The sequence below is a fragment of the Cololabis saira genome, chromosome 4, assembly GCF_033807715.1.
Source record: "Cololabis saira isolate AMF1-May2022 chromosome 4, fColSai1.1, whole genome shotgun sequence".
In the NCBI taxonomy this organism is placed as follows: Eukaryota; Metazoa; Chordata; class Actinopteri; order Beloniformes; family Belonidae; genus Cololabis; species Cololabis saira.
The window spans coordinates 33,035,135-33,053,845 of record NC_084590.1 but is presented as its reverse complement, the minus strand read 5'-3'; the positions used below and the strand labels follow the sequence as shown (position 1 = coordinate 33,053,845).

At 39.6% G+C, this 18,711-nt stretch overlaps 1 protein-coding gene across 1 annotated transcript; it reads left to right on the top strand.

Annotated features, from left to right (window-relative positions):
* The first annotated feature begins 1,304 nt into the window (after positions 1–1,304).
* On the top strand, positions 1,305–4,920 carry LOC133442387 (extracellular calcium-sensing receptor-like). Its single transcript, XM_061720369.1, has 10 exons — positions 1,305–1,435; positions 1,583–1,883; positions 2,074–2,160; positions 2,261–2,368; positions 2,495–2,661; positions 2,784–3,255; positions 3,347–3,577; positions 3,687–3,810; positions 3,926–4,398; positions 4,480–4,920. Exons 1-10 carry the CDS (start codon positions 1,311–1,313, stop codon positions 4,918–4,920), a joined length of 2,529 nt encoding a protein of 842 aa, XP_061576353.1. The 5' UTR covers positions 1,305–1,310.
* The last annotated feature ends 13,791 nt before the right edge of the window (positions 4,921–18,711 follow it).

Here is an 18,711-nt window from a genome sequence, read left to right as displayed (position 1 = left end):
GGATCTTGTAAAAGGCTTACCTACAAGAAAAGGAAACTGTTATACCTTCGTAAGTGCTCTATCTCGGGGCATCATTCCTCCCTTGTGTGTCACACAGGGTGGATAAGTGGATAAAGACACCTACATGGCCTGAGGCAGCACAACATGCTGTGTGTAATATTCTGTTGGCTCCATATTTTCTGGTGCTGTGTTTTCTTGCCTGAAGGGTTTGTCTTGATCATGATTAGCTAGACACCCCAATCACTTGTTAATAACATCACATTAACCACAGACCTTTCTTCTATGAAAGTTCAATGCGTCATTGAGGAAAAAAAAACGTGTTAAAGATGGGTACTTGGGAAGCTGACAAGTATTTAAAAGGCTTATCAGTTAATGAAGAATGTAATTTTTTCACAAGACAATGTTTTTGTAAACATAAAAGCTCTATATGATCCACTTATCAGATTGTTTCATGCAACATAATGTACGTGTGTACTTTTATGACTTGTGCCACCTTCTGTTAGAGCCATGAGATAAAGCTCAGTCTGGGTACAAGTAAAAGTCAGCTGAGACCCGTTAAGTAGTGCTTATAGTTAGGGTTAGAATAAGCCATCAGGACACAAGTCCATACAATGTCCGTGTGTGTGTGATCTGCAATAACTCCATCTCGTGTAGCTGAGGTGCCCCAGGTGATATTTTTCCTCCGTCTGTCTCATCACATCAATAAAGGATGATTTAGTTCTACTCAGGCAGAACAGTGGAACAAGACACAGCTCAAGTCTGTCTCGATCAGGGTCAGGTGCTCATAACAGTTGTTATTGTTGTTGCTTGCCGCCAAGCTGGGTGTGATTTTCCATTGATTGGAAGCCCATGGAAAATAGGGTCAGCCTGATAGTTGTCATACTAGGCCAGTACTGTCGTATGATTGTATATAAGGACTAAAGTACTTGAGACTGGAAGGTTAATCTGTTCAGTTAACTGTAATGCAGTAAAGATACAGCACTCTGAAAGGTTTGATGAAGATAAGATGTCCATGCATGAGTTTAGGCTGATAGGCAGAGAATTTTTAATTAAGTGAATTAATTAATCGTTTTTTTCAACAGCTTGCATGCTTTCTTACAGATTATTCAGAATTGTTTGAATTAATGTTTGATGTTTGAACTGCTAATATGTTCTACCACTGGATGAACTCTTTGTGGATGAGATCAGTTAAGCCCGGTTTTCCATGGAAAAGTGCCAGACTTATGATTTTGAGTCTCCTATGGAATGGATCTTTTCCCTACATCTGGTGCCAGGCCCAAAGTTTGCAGTGTCATGCACTTCCTGGCACAATGTCCCTGCCTGTGCTGGAGAAAAAGGGGGACATCATCTTGGGAGGACTCTTCTCCCTTCATGACATGGTGGTGGAGCCGTATTTGGCTTTCACCTCTCCGCCTCCTCCCACAAAGTGTACCAGGTAAGCTGCTTTTAGTTCATCCTTTATTGGCCAACCTGCAAAAGAAATTGTGATAAAGCAATGTCTTTTCATTTCTCGGGACCTCACACAAACTGTAATCAAGATACCTTAAAATTTCCTCAAATAATTAGTCCTATCTTCATCCAGGTTTAATTTTCGGACTTTCCGTTGGATGCAGACTATGATCTTTGCCATCGAGGAGATCAACAGAAATGGCAATTTCCTTCCAAATATCACACTTGGCTATAAGATCTATGATTCATGTAGTACACCCCATCAGGCTTTGAAAACTGCTATGGAGCTGATGGGAACTGAGAAGGGTTCAGATCTAGAAAAGAGTCTGAGTAGCGGCACTTGTCATGGTAATGTACCAGTGGTGATAGGAGACGGTGGCTCCACTCAGTCTATCGTCGTCGCTCATTTCCTGGGAGTCTTTCATGTTCCACAGGTAAAGTTATCATTGCTGTGATGAAAAGCTGTTGCTAGAGAAGAAGCATAAAGACAGCATGCAGGAGGTTTCGCCACTTTTTTCTATTAGGGTCTATGCTTTGGATATAACAAGTACATTTTTATATTTTGGAAATTATAGCCATTGTTTTCTAAGAGTATTTAATTGGAAATTCTTTTTTTTTCTACAGGTGAGCTATTTCTCAAGCTGTGCCTGTCTGAGTGACAAAAAGGAGTTTCCTGCCTTTTTAAGGACAATGCCTAGTGACTTCTTCCAGGTTGGAGGCATCTGAGGCATATTGACCCATCCAAACAAATAATAATTTCCATTTCTATAAGAACTTGTTTGCATGTGTTTCAGTTTGTTTCTGTGTCCAGGTAGACGCACTCGTACAGCTGGTCAAGCATTTTGGCTGGACTTGGGTGGGAGTTATTGCAGGCGATGACGCCTATGGTCGTGGTGGGGCAAATATATTTGCAAATAAGGTTGGTAACACTACCACAAACAAATAATTTAATTGCAATCACAATTTTTACCATTAGGTCAGTGTATGCCGTATGCTATCATGCATTAAAGTAAGTTGTCAATGAAATCCTCTATTGCTCTCTTAGGTTCAAAAGCTAGGTGTTTGCATTGCATTTTATGAGATAATTCCCAAGAATGGGGAACAGACTCATATTGCATCTATTGTTTCAACCATCCGTTCATCAGAGGCTCAGGTGATTCTGGTGTTCGCTGTGGAACAAGATGCAGCAACACTTTTTGACCAGGCACTCAGGTATTAAAAACATTTATATTTATAGTATAATCAAAAGAAATGTTTATTTTGAGTAGTTCCTACAGTTTTACAGAGTCCATAATGTGTCCATGTGCATCTCCATTTTTTTTTTCTTGAAATAGAGATGGACTATCTGGAATACAGTGGCTAGCCAGTGAAGCTTGGAGCACAGCTGCCATCTTCTCCTCCCACAGAAAATATCATCATATCCTCCAGGGAACTATGGGGTTTGCCATTCGGGGAGCATACATCTCTGGATTTCAAGACTTTCTGCTTCGCTTAAATCCCTCAAGTTCAGATGACCATGAAGATAATTTCCTTGTAACATTCTGGGAAGAGGTTTTCCAGTGCAGGTGGCAGGCTGAAAGTCAGGAACATAAATCTGAGGGTAAACCTCCATGTTCTGGAAAAGAACAGCTTGGGGGCAAAAAAAGCATATATTCAGATGTATCAGAGCTTAGGATTTCCTACAATGTCTATAAAGCTGTGTATGCTGTTGTGCATGCACTGATGTCAATGAGAAGGTGTGTGAAAGGAACAGGACCATTTCTACAACATGCTTGTCCAGATATAGACAATATTAAGCCGTGGCAGGTATCGTTACACTTGATCACTGAATGTGGATTGAAATAACTTACCTGTGGTATTTGATTTATAATTTATATATTTTTATTTAACCCCTTAGTTACTTCATTACATAAAACAGGTGCAGTTCTTGAACTCAGTTGATGATGAAATCAAGTTTGATGAGAACGGCGACCCTTCAGCCATGTATGACCTGGTTAACTGGCAACTGAAACCAAACGGAGAGATGGAGTTTGTCGCGATAGGCAGATTCGATGAGACAACTGACACTTCAAATCAAAAACTTCAGATCAAGGAACAGAATATCCTCTGGAATGGGAACCAAACCCAAGTAAATATTTTAACAGATTAAAAACAAGATTATGTGGAATGCAATATCTGCATCAATATTTTCAGTACAGTTTATGACCAGTGTAGCTTGGGTTTGCCTTTTTGCTTAGGTGCCCTTATCAATGTGCAGCACCATTTGTCCTCCAGGCACACGGAAGGCAATCAGACCTAACGTCCCCATCTGCTGCCATGATTGTGTGGCTTGTACAGCTGGGGAGATTAGCAATCAGACTGGTAAGAGAAGGCCATTTGCCTAGATTGTGTTTAAAAGTCTTGCCACCTTTTGTAAAGGTCCTGCAGAAAAGTCATATTATAATCACTAAAGTGTTTTTTTTAATCTCTCCTTTAGATGCCATAGAGTGTGTACAATGCCTCCCAGAGTTCTGGTCCAATGCTGAGAGAACTGCCTGTATCCCCAAACAGGTGGAGTTCCTCTCTTTCAGCGATACAATGGGCATAACTCTGATGGTTTCGTCTCTCATTGGCACCCTCAGCACTGGCGTTGTGGTCTTCATATTCTTCTTTAACAGAACCAGCCCCATTGTCAGAGCTACGAACTCTCAGCTGAGCTTCCTTCTGCTTTTCTCCTTAGCACTTTGCTTCTTGTGTTCTTTGACCTTTATTGGTCAGCCATCTAAGTGGTCCTGCATGCTGCGCCACACAGCATTTGGGATCAGCTTCGTCCTCTGTATTTCCTGCATGTTGGGGAAGACATTGGTGGTGTTAATAGCCTTCAAGGCCACACTTCCAGGCAGTAATATTATGAAGTGGTTTGGGCCTGTACAGCAAATGGCGATAATCAGCTTTTGTACTCTAGCCCAGGTAAAAAGGACAAAAATCTTTCTGTATGCCTCAAATACTTCAGGAAGATTAATTAAATTGTTTTACTTTCTTTTTATGCAGGTCATGATTTGTACAGTTTGGCTGGCTGTTGCACCGCCAACCCCCCGGCGAATGATGCCACGTGAGAGTGCTGTTGTTATTCTCTTGTGTGATGAAGGTTCACGCGTTGCATTTGCTTTGGTCCTGGGGTATATCGGCCTTCTAGCCTGCTTCTGCCTTCCCTTGGCCTTCTTAGCAAGGAAACTTCCAGACAACTTCAATGAAGCCAGACTCATCGTGTTCAGCTTGCTCATTTTCTGTGCAGTGTGGATAGCATTTATTCCTGCTTACATTAGCTCTCCGGGAAAGTACACCACGGCCACCGAGGTGTTTGCTATCTTAGCTTCCAGTTATGGATTGCTGGGCTGCATTTTTGCCCCGAAGTGTTACATAATCCTGCTTAGGCCAGAAAAGAACACAAGGAAACACCTTATGTCCAAAGCTTCATTTGGTAAATTTTAAAAGTTTTTTTTCAATTTATTTTGTCTTCTTCCAGAGTTTAAAAAATAACATCTCATTGTGTGAATTTTTATTTTGAAAATAGTGGTAGTATCTGTATTTAACCAGCAGAGGGTAGTAGTATGCTATAAATCCTCTCATTAGTTAAACACGGCCCATCCATCACACACTTACACTTAGAAATCACTCTCCCCACTGTCTTCATAAGCATACAAGTACACCACCACATCATAGACAATTCTTCATTATAAGACTTTAACACAAATTAATATGCCTAACACCGTGCTTTTCCCCCCATCTACATTCATGACACTTCTTTGACATCGTCAGTGCAAATGTGAAGGACATCTCAGCCTTGAATCTGGCTGTGATTTGGCAGCAGCATCCACGCTTATTTGACTTAAGACAGAATGATGAGGCCCTGGGTTTCTGAGGTATGCTCTGCAGAAGTCCCAGCTGTCATTTAATTGAATCCTCATACTCCAGAGCCCTTTACACATAAACATAACGCCTGGCTGTTCCCTGCAAAAACAAACTGAAAAGTCAGATATTTTCCTGGCTTTCCCAGCTGCTCTCAGGCTAACACTGACAATCCAGCATTGATTGATCCCCTCTTCCTCCCAAGGCAAGGAATACATTGGAAGATAGAGAGATGTTGGGTCTCTAATGTCCATCGGAGACAGACTGGAGAAAGCAATGGAAGAAGTAACAGAAGAACTAAAGTGTTTTACTTCACTGCTATTTCCAGCTGTCTTTTCACATCCTAGCCACTTATCGTCTGCTTTTCTCTGCACCCTGACAAATTTCAATGTCCATAAGACGCTGTGTCGTTTCATGTTCGTATAGTGTCCTTTCTGTCTGCTGAGAAATATGTCAGAACACAATATCTCTTCAGTTTAATCAAAGAATCCAGAATAGATCTTCCCTGTTTGATGGCTGGAAATGTAATTGGGTTTGAATGAGAAAACACTGTTCTGTAATTTCTTAAATGAAGTGAATGAACCATAAAATTGTAACCACGCAGACTTAAAATGAAGTGTGTCACGTCTGTGCAAAATTTATATTAAAATGGGGGAGTGAGTGTGAAGCAAATGATAGCTGAGCGATGTGATAAAAGCCTTACGATGTCTGACGCATTGCAACATATATCAGTGTTGAAAGTTTCTACTCCGTTTTGCCATTTATGACTTTATTTTGGAGGCAAATACAGAGAAGAGTTTTACAAGACTTTCAAGCTGCCAGACTAAATTAAACCACCTTGTTATGAATGAAAAAAGAAGTAGAAACAAAAATAACTGCTCAGTTAAGTTAGGATAAAATTGTGCAGTAAAGTCATAGCTCTGCAGGAAATATCAGTGTTTTGCAACCAAGAATACTCACTTTGTTTGACCAATCAAAAAGAGTTAATTTAATACACGGCTGGGCAGGTTGTTTGTAGAGTTGTTTAATGTCTTTCAGCTGTCATTGTTTACTGTGCCCTTCTTACTTGGCAGTTACACTACTCCCCCTTCATCTCTCTTACCTGATTTTAAAGTACTTACAGCTAACAAAACTAACAGTAAAGATGCCATATTGTCGGCCTGGATTTTTGATGCATCAGTCATAAAAACAGAGGGGGGGAAAAACATGATATATAATATATGACAAGTTGAAAGTGAGGATAATCAGTGCAAACCTAAAAAGGCACATTATGAGCACATCCTCAGAAAAAGGCAATGACCTATTTCACAATTTCAAAGAATGGGATTTGGATCTCCTCCAAAATTTTAATGTGCTCATCCTTCTTCAGCAAGTGACGTGACATTTCCTTTGAAAAAATAAACATAGAGACAAAAGAAACAACATCAGTCACATAGCAGTATTTATCTGCCTCAGCTCTTATCTTTGCAGCTATATAAGAAAATAGCAGATTAACAAATGACAGTGATGATAATATTACAGTACAGACCAAAAGTTTGGACACACTTCCCCATTTGTTTTAATGAGAAGGTTTGTCCAAACTTTTAGTCTGTACTGTATGTGTTTTTTATAATTTCTTTCATCATTCTGCCTTTTAGTATCAGTTCTTTTCAGGTAGCCCCTTTTTGTCTATCACCTATTATATAATTAAAATGAGTGCCACAAAGGAGATGAGCACTAATGATCTCAACCACAATAACACCTTTTCACATGTGGTTCTGGTTATATTTGCTGCCAAATAATAAGCAGTTTTCAAAAATACTCTGTGATCAAAGTGGCAAAAGAGATTTTTCACATCTTTTTTTTATCTTGATACAGGTGACAATATTATGATAACGTATCAGGTAAATTTTTTGGGTAGTCTAAAATATGGGGACAGATAAGAACTGTGTTGACAGATGAGAGGTGTGTTGACAGAGGAGAGGTGTGTTGACAGAGGAGAGGTGTGTGTTGACAGTATACAATCGAGCAGCAGAACCAAGTTTCTCACTTTAGTAAGTGTGTACATGTGAGAACAAACATTTCTCTCCCCATTTATACAGACAATCTTTCCCAGATATGTTTGCAGTATTTTTGATATTGCAGATTAAGCTATAATTCACAGACCAAGCTGCGTAGAAATACCATCACGTTTGAATATGAAGATTATTAAATATAATTCATGAACATTTTTTTCCCCTTGCTTATTCATGATTGTTTTTTGTTGCATTTTTAAGTAAAATCCTGTCTTAGTCTGATTTGAAATCATGCATGTCGTTCTCCAGTATTAACCAGTGTCTCTCCATAAAACTGTCCCATAAAGATATCAAAGAGCAGACATCAACTTGAGGCCAGAATTGGAAAGATCCCCTCTGTGACTGTATATCATGCTGATGAGCTAATGTAAGCTTCCATAAAGGCCACCCATCCAGTAAAGAACAATGGCATACAAACAGTGATAAGTTTGGCTTCATTCAAGCTGTCAGGAAGTTTGCTCGCTAGGGTAGCAACGAGGAGTCACCGATCGGCCAGCATTAAGAACTCTAAGATTCCCACTACAGACATTATTGCACATAATGATCTCCAGTTGCCAATAATGTCTCTTTCTGCAGACTGAGGAGGAGTCAGGGTCAGCCACAGTGCACAGATTAGCATCTGAAAAAATAAGGTAGAACCACAAGTTATATGTTTTATTTAAAACACATTGTGCACTCCCTTATATCCATTCACATTAGCTGTCCTGGTGTATTTGGGATCATTGTCCTCTTGCATGACCCAGGTCTGACCAGTCGTGGAACAGGTGGCGTCACATTTGCCTTTAGATGACCTTGGTACACTTAATGACTGCAAGGTGCCCTTGTCCAGTAGCTGCAACACAAATCATCACTCCTCCACTGCTGTACTGGTGAGGCCTGTGAGGCCTGTAGAGTCTTTGTTCTATTTAAACAGTTAAGCGTTTTTTTCTATTTTACAGTCTGATGTTGAAGTTAATTTGCTATGACATCTTATTATGGGAAGATTAGCAACTGTCTTGAATCCATGTCACTGAATACTGGATCTTCACTGAAAATTCTCACTGTAGAACAATGAACTCCAAAGTCTCCAGAAATTATGATGTACAGCAGTAATTGCTTTGCGAACTGAACTGCTTACGTCTTTTGCTCTCAGCATTGTATTAACACACAATGCTCCAGACCAGCCAAATGTGCCAGCACCTGGGAGCAAATTAACAAATTACCGCAAATGACCCAAATGCTAGTACTTTTCTTGTATATTTTTGGCCAAATAAATAATAGTGCAGTTAAAAAATGTGTTTGTTCTTGTTTCTGCTTCATAAAAAGAGACCGGCTACGATCAGAAGATTTTTATCGCATGTAAAACACAACAAACAAAAATTACTCTATTTGAGAGAAGCCCTCAAATAGGGAAATAATAAAAGCCAATAACAATAATTGTTATTATAATTGATTGGTAATGAAAAGATGATTACAAAAGTTGTCTTTGTAGATTGACACTAAAATACAAGAATTTACATAATGTTGGCATTATGTGAGATGGTCCTATATTTCAGCAAAGGTATACAATGAAGTTAAATAGTGAGGCTGCTGACACTGCTGCATCCCTGGAAGTCATTTTATTAAAGAAATATTACCTGCAGGGCCATCGGTTTCTGTGGTTCTGGTCGGACCAAAAGAAGACAAACTATACTCCCTTATGTAATCGTATGAAGAGACAGAAGGAAAGACAACATCCTAGTAGATGACAGATATGTTTGTGCCCGGCCTTGTGGAACTTAATTTTGGTTTGGGTTTGTTTTGGTTTTAATGAAAAAAAAATGAAAAAAAATAAAATAAAATATATACTTTGTGTATATATATATATATATATATATATATATATATATATATACACACAAACACAAACAAAATCTAATTTGTGAGCATTGAGACTTAATGTTATTGTATTTATGCATTTATTGTGACCATAATTCAATTAGAAAAGAAAACCTGCACAGTGCAATGTATTAACCTTGATCCCCAATCCCCTTTAAATCTATTAAGTTTTACACTAGAAGGAGGAGTTAGAACTTACAGACCCAGACATCCAGGGGTCAGACATCCATGTAAAAGCATGAAGTGCTATTCTTCAAACTTAAAAATTAAATAAAATGAACAAAACCCCACCTTTTGTCTGACTTCTGAACACTTAAAATGACCCCCACTGTCAGACTTCTGTGAGCTGTGGAACACCAGCTGATCATATCGTGAGGTAGTGGCGCTCTTATTGTCCCCTCACTCCTTCACAGATGTAAAGTTCACTTGTTGCAGGTTGAAGTCTGTCTGGGAGAGGATTTTTTTTCTTCTTATCACCTCTAAAAATGTCAGCATCTGCAGCTCCTGAAGATTGTGAGACTTAACTTATTCATACGGTCTGGAGCTTTCAGACCCCAGGTTGCCCTCCCTGCTGTGACATCAGGTTCACAGGGGACCAAAGCCTTGTATACATTACCAGAAGCTCTCAACTGTGGACCACAGAGTGAACAAATTTGCTTTGGTAAGAATAAACTGACTGAAGATGCAGGGACATAAACCTCCAAAGTAATATTGCTGTAACCATAATTCACATTACTAATTCTTAATCAAACAAACCCTGAAAAAATATTGAAAAAAAGAAAATATTGCACGTGAATGGTTGCTTCCAGTCATTATAATGTCCAAAGAGCGAAATGCAGTGTCCTGTACATAAGAGTATAACACTTTGGGGCCAATCCCAATACACCCCCTACTATCTACCACTAGCCCTCACTAACTACCACTAGCCCTCACCCATTACCACTAGCCCTAAAAATGAAGCCACAAACCTTAGGGCTCTTGTAAACTTCCCTAGGGATTGAGACACCACTTCCTACTTCACTGCGTGGTCACGTTCGGGTACGTAAGCGACTGCGTAGTTGCGTTTGCACATACGTCACACCATATCAGGAAGCCAGAGCTAAAAGCAAGCTAAAAGCTGTTTTAATTTCCGCTGTAGTGCTGTTAATATGCCACATTATTAAGTTTTAATATTTTTTCAGGCGTAAAAGTAACTGTTAAGATTCCCAACCTGGGCTCAATTTATCCAAATAACGCCTCTTAAGAAATTTGCTCCAATGTATTCGGGATGAAAACAGCCTGCTGGCTCGGGAGCTGATTTATGGTTCCGCGTTGAATCGACGCAGAGCCTACGGCGTAGGGTACGGCGTAGGGTACGGCGTAGGGTACGGCGTAGGGTACGGCGTAGGGTACGGCGTAGGGTACGGCGTAGGGTACGGCGTAGGGTACGGCGTAGGGTACGGCGTAGGGTACGGCGTAGGGTACGGCATAGGGTACGGCATAGGGTACGGCGAAGGGTACGGCATAGGGTACGGCATAGGGTACGGCGAAGGGTACGGCATAGGGTACGGAGTACGCCGCGCGTCGCCGTGTAACCTACGCCGTAGGCTCTGCGTTGGTGTAACGCGGAACCATAAATCAGCCTTTATTCTGGCGTGATGTTCGCAACAACGGACAAACAAGTGATTATGTACATTCACTGAGTGAATATTATGAAAGTAAAATATATATTTTTCGCTAGAAATGTAATCAAAATGCACTTTTATGCAGAAACTAACTCAAAATATTGATTTTATACTCTAAAAAATAAGAAATGTCTGCCATGTTTGTTTGTTTTTATTCAGTCTGCAAATGATGACGTAAAGCATTCTCGGAAGTTTTCTCAGGCCCTAGGTCGCGAAGTCAGCATCTGAAATCCCTCGCTCTGAAGGGCTAGATTGATACCCCCTAGCCCTCGATATGTCCACTAGTCCTAGATGCAAAGAGGAATTGGGACACCCCTACCCTCACGGGAACGCGCAAAATGTAGGGGTAGTGCTGAAAAGTAAGGGTGTATTGGGACTGGGCCTTGATGATTTTGATTTCGATTTTGACATCCTTATTTAAAAGAAAATATGCATCTTTGTTTCTTCCGCTGTATAAAAATCAGAGGAACTCAGGCTAACAAGACACGGAAGGATAGTAGCAGGTATCACAATGCCCTTGGGATTGTTGCATGATAAAGAAAAAAATACGTCTCAGTTCTCCTGAGTGCATCTATCAATATCTATCATGAAGTCTATCACTCAAACTGAAGTAGTAACAGCTCACCTGTGAAGAATGAGAGTGCTTATTTAGCAGACATAGATAGTGAGATATAAAAGTAGGGGGAGAAATAGTGAGAATGAAAAATTAACAAATTGAGCTGTGATACTTCATATAGGCAGTAAAAAAAAAGGCTCATTTTATCAAATGCTTCTAAATCCTTTGATTTGGAAGAAACCAAAGCAGCCAGAGGGAAGAGCGATAATGAAACAAAGGCAGACAAACCCACAAACGTCTTCCTTTGATGCGGTAATAATTGTATGCAGGTCTTAAAGTACATAAGAAACAAAACACACATGCAAAACAATTTTAAAAGTAAGTCACAACCACACATCTGTTACATTTACTATTCAAACATCCACAAAGAGTTTACTATAAGAATGGAGACGGAAGAGCATCACCAACAATAACTGGCTTGTGATCAAGGACCAAAGTCCTTGAAAACACGCCAAGGACCAAAGTTCAGATTTTGCCAAATACTCTTCATGTCCAGTAATCAGAGCTGTGGCTGCTAAGACTGGTGCTCGCTGTGAGGCAAGGATCAGCTGCCAAGAGTGAAGTTGGGCAAGAGGTTTTAGTTTTTGTAAAGTTTCCCCACCACAAAGGCTATCAATATCAATCAGTAATACACACAGAGGTTTAAACTGCAGTGGGTGAGATGGGAAAATAATACCAGGGAAAATTTATAATAGGATGGGAGACATACCGTTACAGAAGCTCATCTTAACTCATGTTTAAGAAAATAAAACATTGGATTCATTTAAAACCGTCTTCACTGTAGAAATTAAGCATCTCACGTTGAAATTTCTCCTTGTGCCACATTGTTTTCTCCCACCTGAATTTGCCTGGATTCGATTCACCGTCGTCTGGCAGGAGCCTCCTTCATAAAGATACCACGCCAGCAAAGCAGCAGAGGAGCACAGACATGCATGTGGAAGAGAGGGAAATCCAACAGATAAACAAAGGAAAAGCATCAGCAAATACAGGCAGGTGGAGGCAGCACAAATAACAGCAGATTAGGACAAGAACGGATGCAATGATGGGCTTAATTGTGTTTTACTCTGTTTTGTGCTCAAAGCTATCTCATATCAGAAACACAGATGGAGCAACACTTTGAAAAACTGGCTGCAAGAAAGACAAAACATTTACCACAAAGGATGGAAAATGCAATTGTGGTTAAGCAGTAGGAGACATTTTTATTGAAAAGAAAAGGTTACAGAGTACATTGATATAGAGTTAACGCAGCGATGGAGCAACAATGAAAGGAGTTTGAAAAGAGGTGATGCTACTGTACCTTTTCTTACCTTAAAAATAAAACCCTGCATCATCTGACATACAAAACTACTAAATAAATTAAACCTGTGCCAGATCAGACGTGATCATTTGGTGTAATCACCCAACCAGTTTGACCCCAAGGAGAACATCTTACCACGCAGATGTTGACATCTGAGGACACATCTGAAGATGCATAGTGAGAACTGAAAAAGATAAGCAAGGCCGATTAACAATGAGAGGGGTAAGAGGGAGGAAAGGAGAGCTGTCATTTTCAGGAGTCCACCCTGTCACTTCCAAGTGCTCATCCAATTACACCCTGAGTGTCCCCCCTCCCTGTCCCCTCACTCTTCCTGTGCTCTCCACTTTCAAGACCACCTGATCTCTCTCTTCTCATCTCCTTCATCCTTTGTTAGGTCTTAAGTGGTCCCCAGTAATTACTCTTCCTCCTCTCCTCTCTCTATCTCATGTGTTCAATGTGACTAAAACCCAAAGTGTAGAAAGAACAAGTTGCAGTTTTGTTACTGATATTCAAAGAGCAGTTCTGCTTATATGATACATATCTTAAACTTATACTGGGTGTAGATTAAAGTCTGTGAAGAAAATTCAGAAGATTTAAATACATTATCATTATTATTATAAAAAACAGGAAAATATAGTATTTGGTTTTATGGTTGGTCTATAAAAACTTTTTTCATCATTAACTGAGAAGAGCAGAAGTTAAGGATGAATGACACGGTGCACCACACTGCATTCATATCAAGCGCAGAAAGCTGACTTGCATGCTTAGTTGACTCTAGGCTGGGTGATTTGGTCCATATTATATTGTCTATCTACTTTATGCATTTCTAATTTCACATCAAACCTATTTGGTCCCATTTAAATAATCTCAGAGCAGTTTCCTTGGTTAGAACAATTCATTTTTATTAATGGAAAAGATGCTCGTCAATGCCCTTTGCTTATATGTTTACCTGAGCAGAATACTAATTGTTCATAATTTAGAAATCTAACTTTATGTGCTACATTTTTGGGGGGTTGTTTTTTTTTTTTCAACCAAAAACCAGAAGGCGTATTGACTCACAGTGACCTTAAATAAACACATTAAATTAAGAAATGATGGCAGTTTAACTAGCCAGGTATATGTGGATTCTGTGGTTGAGTCATTCTGGCTATTTTCATAAAATGTTTGCTTGAGTAATGGGCTGAGAGAACTTCCTCTTAAAGGAAGAGGAGACCTCTGGAAGAGAGGACAGGACAACTGAGACAGGGACCAAGCACAAACAACAGTCAGAAATACCTGCCATGTGAAAGAAAGGAAAAAAAAAAAAGGTATGAAGTTAATGATTGCAAAGTTGACAGTTATTGAGTGGTACCTTCGGTCTGTTGAAGACTGACCTTCAGGAGACCAAAGCTGCCAGCCTTAAAAGTAAAAGTTGCTCAGAGAAGCTCAGCTGGGACTGGATCGAAAGGCAGGAATGGTAGGAATAGTATCTCACCTGCGATGAATGACATATTTGCTATCACACAGTTCGTCTTACAGTTAAGAATGATACATGTTGAAGGGGAAGCAGGATTGAAACAGGCTGAGAATTAACTTAATCCCAATTCACCTGAATTGTTCCACTCTGCTCTACCAGATGCCAGTGTCAAGTCTTCACAGCATGGAGCCAGCAATGAGGCCATCACAACAGAGATCAGAGAGATCGGAGCAGAGAGCAGTGCCGTGTTCAGGAGAGGTAAACCCCTTGTTTCATGCAGAAGTCAGAGACATAAAAGAAGATTCAGGGTTTAATTCAGGAGTCTTTTTACATCCTTCCTACACCTTGTTGTTTCTATATATATCGTTTTAGTTGCAGGCCAGTAGCTTAACTCTATCTTGTGTTCCACTGATGGCGGGGTGAGTTACATGCTGCATAACAATTTTGTCTGGGTATAAGGTACCAACTTTAAAAACTCTGACGAGGTTCAGTGTAACAAAAAACAGCAACAACAAAAAGTCAGACATAGCAAAGATATGCCTAAAAGAATTTGTTGTCAAAGTTTATCCATGCAATTTTTTTTTTAAGTATTTCTAGATGTGCAAGAGGCAGAAGAATGTTAGTCACTTCCACAGCTAGTCCAACACTCTGATCCAACTGAAATATCTCGATAAATATTTGATACTTGCCACTGAATTTTGTATAGAATGAATGTCCCCCGGACTATGAATTATTCTTACTTTGCATAACGCTGGGTTTTTCTTTTCAGCTTTATGTGACATTTTGACAACTGTTCAACCGCTTTCTATGATTTGAAAAAAAATGCAATAAAACTATCGGCATCCGTGCATCCCTCAGGAGCACGTTAACTGTTCACCTGTACTCTCGTCAGGTCAAAGTGACATGAGTTGTTACTAAGTCAAAACAAACTCTTCCAGCCAGACAGCATCTTTAGCCTTTGTGTGCAGGTTTTCCCTCTAATGGATTTTAGTTTTCTTTGTTTGGCAGAAAAGAGTGTGAGGGAGAAACTGAATGCATCGCAGACATACTTTTCCACCCAGGGGACAGACGGAAGAAAAGATCATCACCATGTTCTGATATTAGTTTTGTATTCAATACATACTGTCAGCTATTTTGGCAGGCAAATGGGACTGTTGGAATGAAATGGAGCCACAAAAAACAAAAAATCCCTGCCATGTCCTAATGCTGATGATGTTTAGCTCAGAAGAATGTTCTTTTGGCGTGGATAATTGTCTAACCTGTTATAAATTAATAATTGCTGCAATTGTTTGGCACTTGTCTGTATACATTATCATTATCATTTTCTTGTTGATTTTATTCATGTTTGACATTTGTTTTTAATGAAAAGTGCACAAGAAATAAAAATGTATTATTAATTATTATTAATTATTATCATCATCATCATCATTATCATTATCATTATTATTATTATGTAGCCTTCTCAACACGGTGTAGGGTTGTGACACCATTTAGAAGATTTTCCAATGAGAACATCAAACCTTTTTCCTCCAGACAGTATCAGCTGTAATAATTTCAGCGTGCTTACTTAGGATACTGCACTTTCCTAGCCCCAAGTCCCAACCCAGAAGTTATTAATTCAACTTTAAGCTCATGTGATCCTGAAAGCTTGATAATGACTATAAACCATTCTCCTACACCCTCATCATAAAGTGACTTAGCGTCTATGAATATGTTAATATGGCTCCGCCCACATTATTGCTATTCTGCAGATGACCCTGGTTGGCTTGCCTCCTCCGGCACTTCAAAACCGACTGCTATACTACGCCAATTCCAATAATGGGTTAATGCAGCTGTAAGTGTTTGAAACAGAAAGTGATACCCGCGAAGAGGAAGAATTAATTATACGTAGTTGCATCCAGGCTGACACATCAGAATGGTAATATATTCACTCGGGTTTCAGCAATATCTGAACTGTAACATTCAATGCATAATATGAGGTCCTGGCCTGACAATACTGTTGTCATGGCCTCAGCCCTGATTCTTGATTGTTTTTTTTTCTTTTTCCCCCTCTGTTTTTTCTTCATTTCACCCTTGTGGTGTTTTTTTGTTTGATCTCGGTGGTGAATGTGGGCTTTGCTTCTTTCCTTCATTCCTCATCAACCCTGCACCGTAAATACACTCTGCTAACTTCCAATCATCACAAGATCATCCTATCCGTCGCCATGGTATAACGATCAAGGTCATTCAGATTTGTAGTCCAGACAGAAGCCATTTCTAAATTCTGTCCCCTTGTGTCCCAGGAAAACTGCCAGCCAGCCTCTGAGCTTGATTTGGTTTCAAAACTGTAACCTCACTGCCCACTCTCCACCTGGCGCACTCACCTTGCCAGATCCCCAAGCCACTACTCTCCTTTTAATCTTCATCCCTGAATCCTGATGTCTCTCAGTTGGATCAGTTTTGTCATTTTTACATGAAAAACACCTCCCATGGGAAGAAACCTTTAAGCTTCAACAGGAGGGAAGGTATTATATCGTATCCTCTAGGCTGCTTGTGCATCCCAGTTTCTGATTAGCACATCTATCTAAGATAAGTAGGCCAGTTTATTATTTTTGAACAGGCCGCAGAACTCAGCCCACGCTGCAGAAGTGAGGCGTCACAGCTGCCGGTAGTGATATAAAATTGATCAATCTCATCTGTTTTGTCCATGATTTGTCGCTGTCACTTTCAGACCTCCATGTGAGATGCAACACTGGGTAGATCTGAGTTTCAGTGAACAAAAGTGAGCTCTGTCTAATCATGTAGCCTCAACAGTAGCACTTTTTTTTTTTTTATTTAGCATGTAGGTGCAGTGAATATACATGAACAACACTCTGATATTAACCTGATTAAGATAGTACTCTGAATAAGAAACTGTCTTGTAAACAATGAACTTGAACTGAGGAGATCATATTCAAAGTAATTAATACATATCATCATGACTGTTTTTGTCACATTACTGAAGGAAACTTAAACACTTAAAATCAGAATATAAAGCCCTGCTGGAGTTTTCATTGTGTGACACCAAATGGCCCTACAGATACAGCTGATGGGAAATATCTGAGGATGAAAACTGCATTATAGACCACTTAAAATAAGAACTTGGACCGGCGGTGTCATACCAGGGTAGCTATCTCCTGCAGGAACATTATCCCCATGCTTGGAAGCAACACTCACGAGGAATAAGCAGAGCTCCGGTGTACTATGCTAGAGTTTATGTCAGTAAATACAATTAAACTGAAATGCTTTTATTTGGTTGTTTGAGAGTTCCTACCTTATCAGTGATGTTTAGCAAGAGTAATTCATGTAACATCTTATTTAATGGCATCCTCTTTGCTCTATAGAGGGGGATTACAATATTCTCGAGAGTTTTATTATTATTCTCTGTTCACTTTTGCGTTAAAATAAGATACCACGCATACAGCAAAATTTGAATTTCATGGCAAACTTTAATGATAAGTTTAAAAATATACATTTTACTGCTTTGCCATGTATTTTGGGCAGTAATAAAGCACTGTAAGGTGGATCTGCCTCTTCTGAACAAGTGTTTGCTTTCAAACTTTAGACCCAATCTTTATTGTAGACAACTACCGTGCCATACTGCCTTACTCATGACCTGTGGAAGTGAGGGACCTGGATGGATGGATGGATGGATGGATGGGTGTTAGCAGATGTTATCAGGGCTTTTAAACACTATACAAATGGCTCCACTATTTAATATTTGCAGTACTGTGGTAGCCCTGTAGTTGAGTTCAGGAGCTCTTACAATAGCCTATTATAAAATGCTAAAACATTTACTTCCCAGGTTCCCCAATTGCCTGTCTTTTTTTTGGCAAATAAGCTGTTTTTGGCTCAAATTTATGATGTAAAAGAGGGAGAATGCATGAAACTCTTGTCCTCATTGATATTTTGATTGGACACTGCAATATTTCATGAGAATCTGAACCCATTTCTGTCATAGTTAGACATCCTCGGATCTAAGGTCAAAACATGAAACCTTACTAAATCTAATTTAGTGCTTTCCAAACCATAAACAGAACAAATGAGGTCAGTTATCTCAACAACATTAACTAAACATGCCAAGTAGCTTCTCCTCTTAGCTTCTGCAATCTTCCTACTTTATCGTTTCACTGGTTTCTTACAGTGGATGCAGAAGCTGTAAATTACCATCTCCCAAGTAGTCAGTAGCAGTTCCTCCAAAGATCTATTTGTAACATATGAGCTGTATGACCTTGCCTTTTTGAGGCTGCAGAATCAAAGAAGCCATGTCACTGAGGCCTGATTATGCACATGCAAATGATTACACACAGTAGCATGGATGTATAATTAAGGATAAAGAATTGACAGGGAATTCAATGCACAAACATTCTGATTAAGGGTACAGTAAAGGTTAAAGTATATTGTGTTTTGGA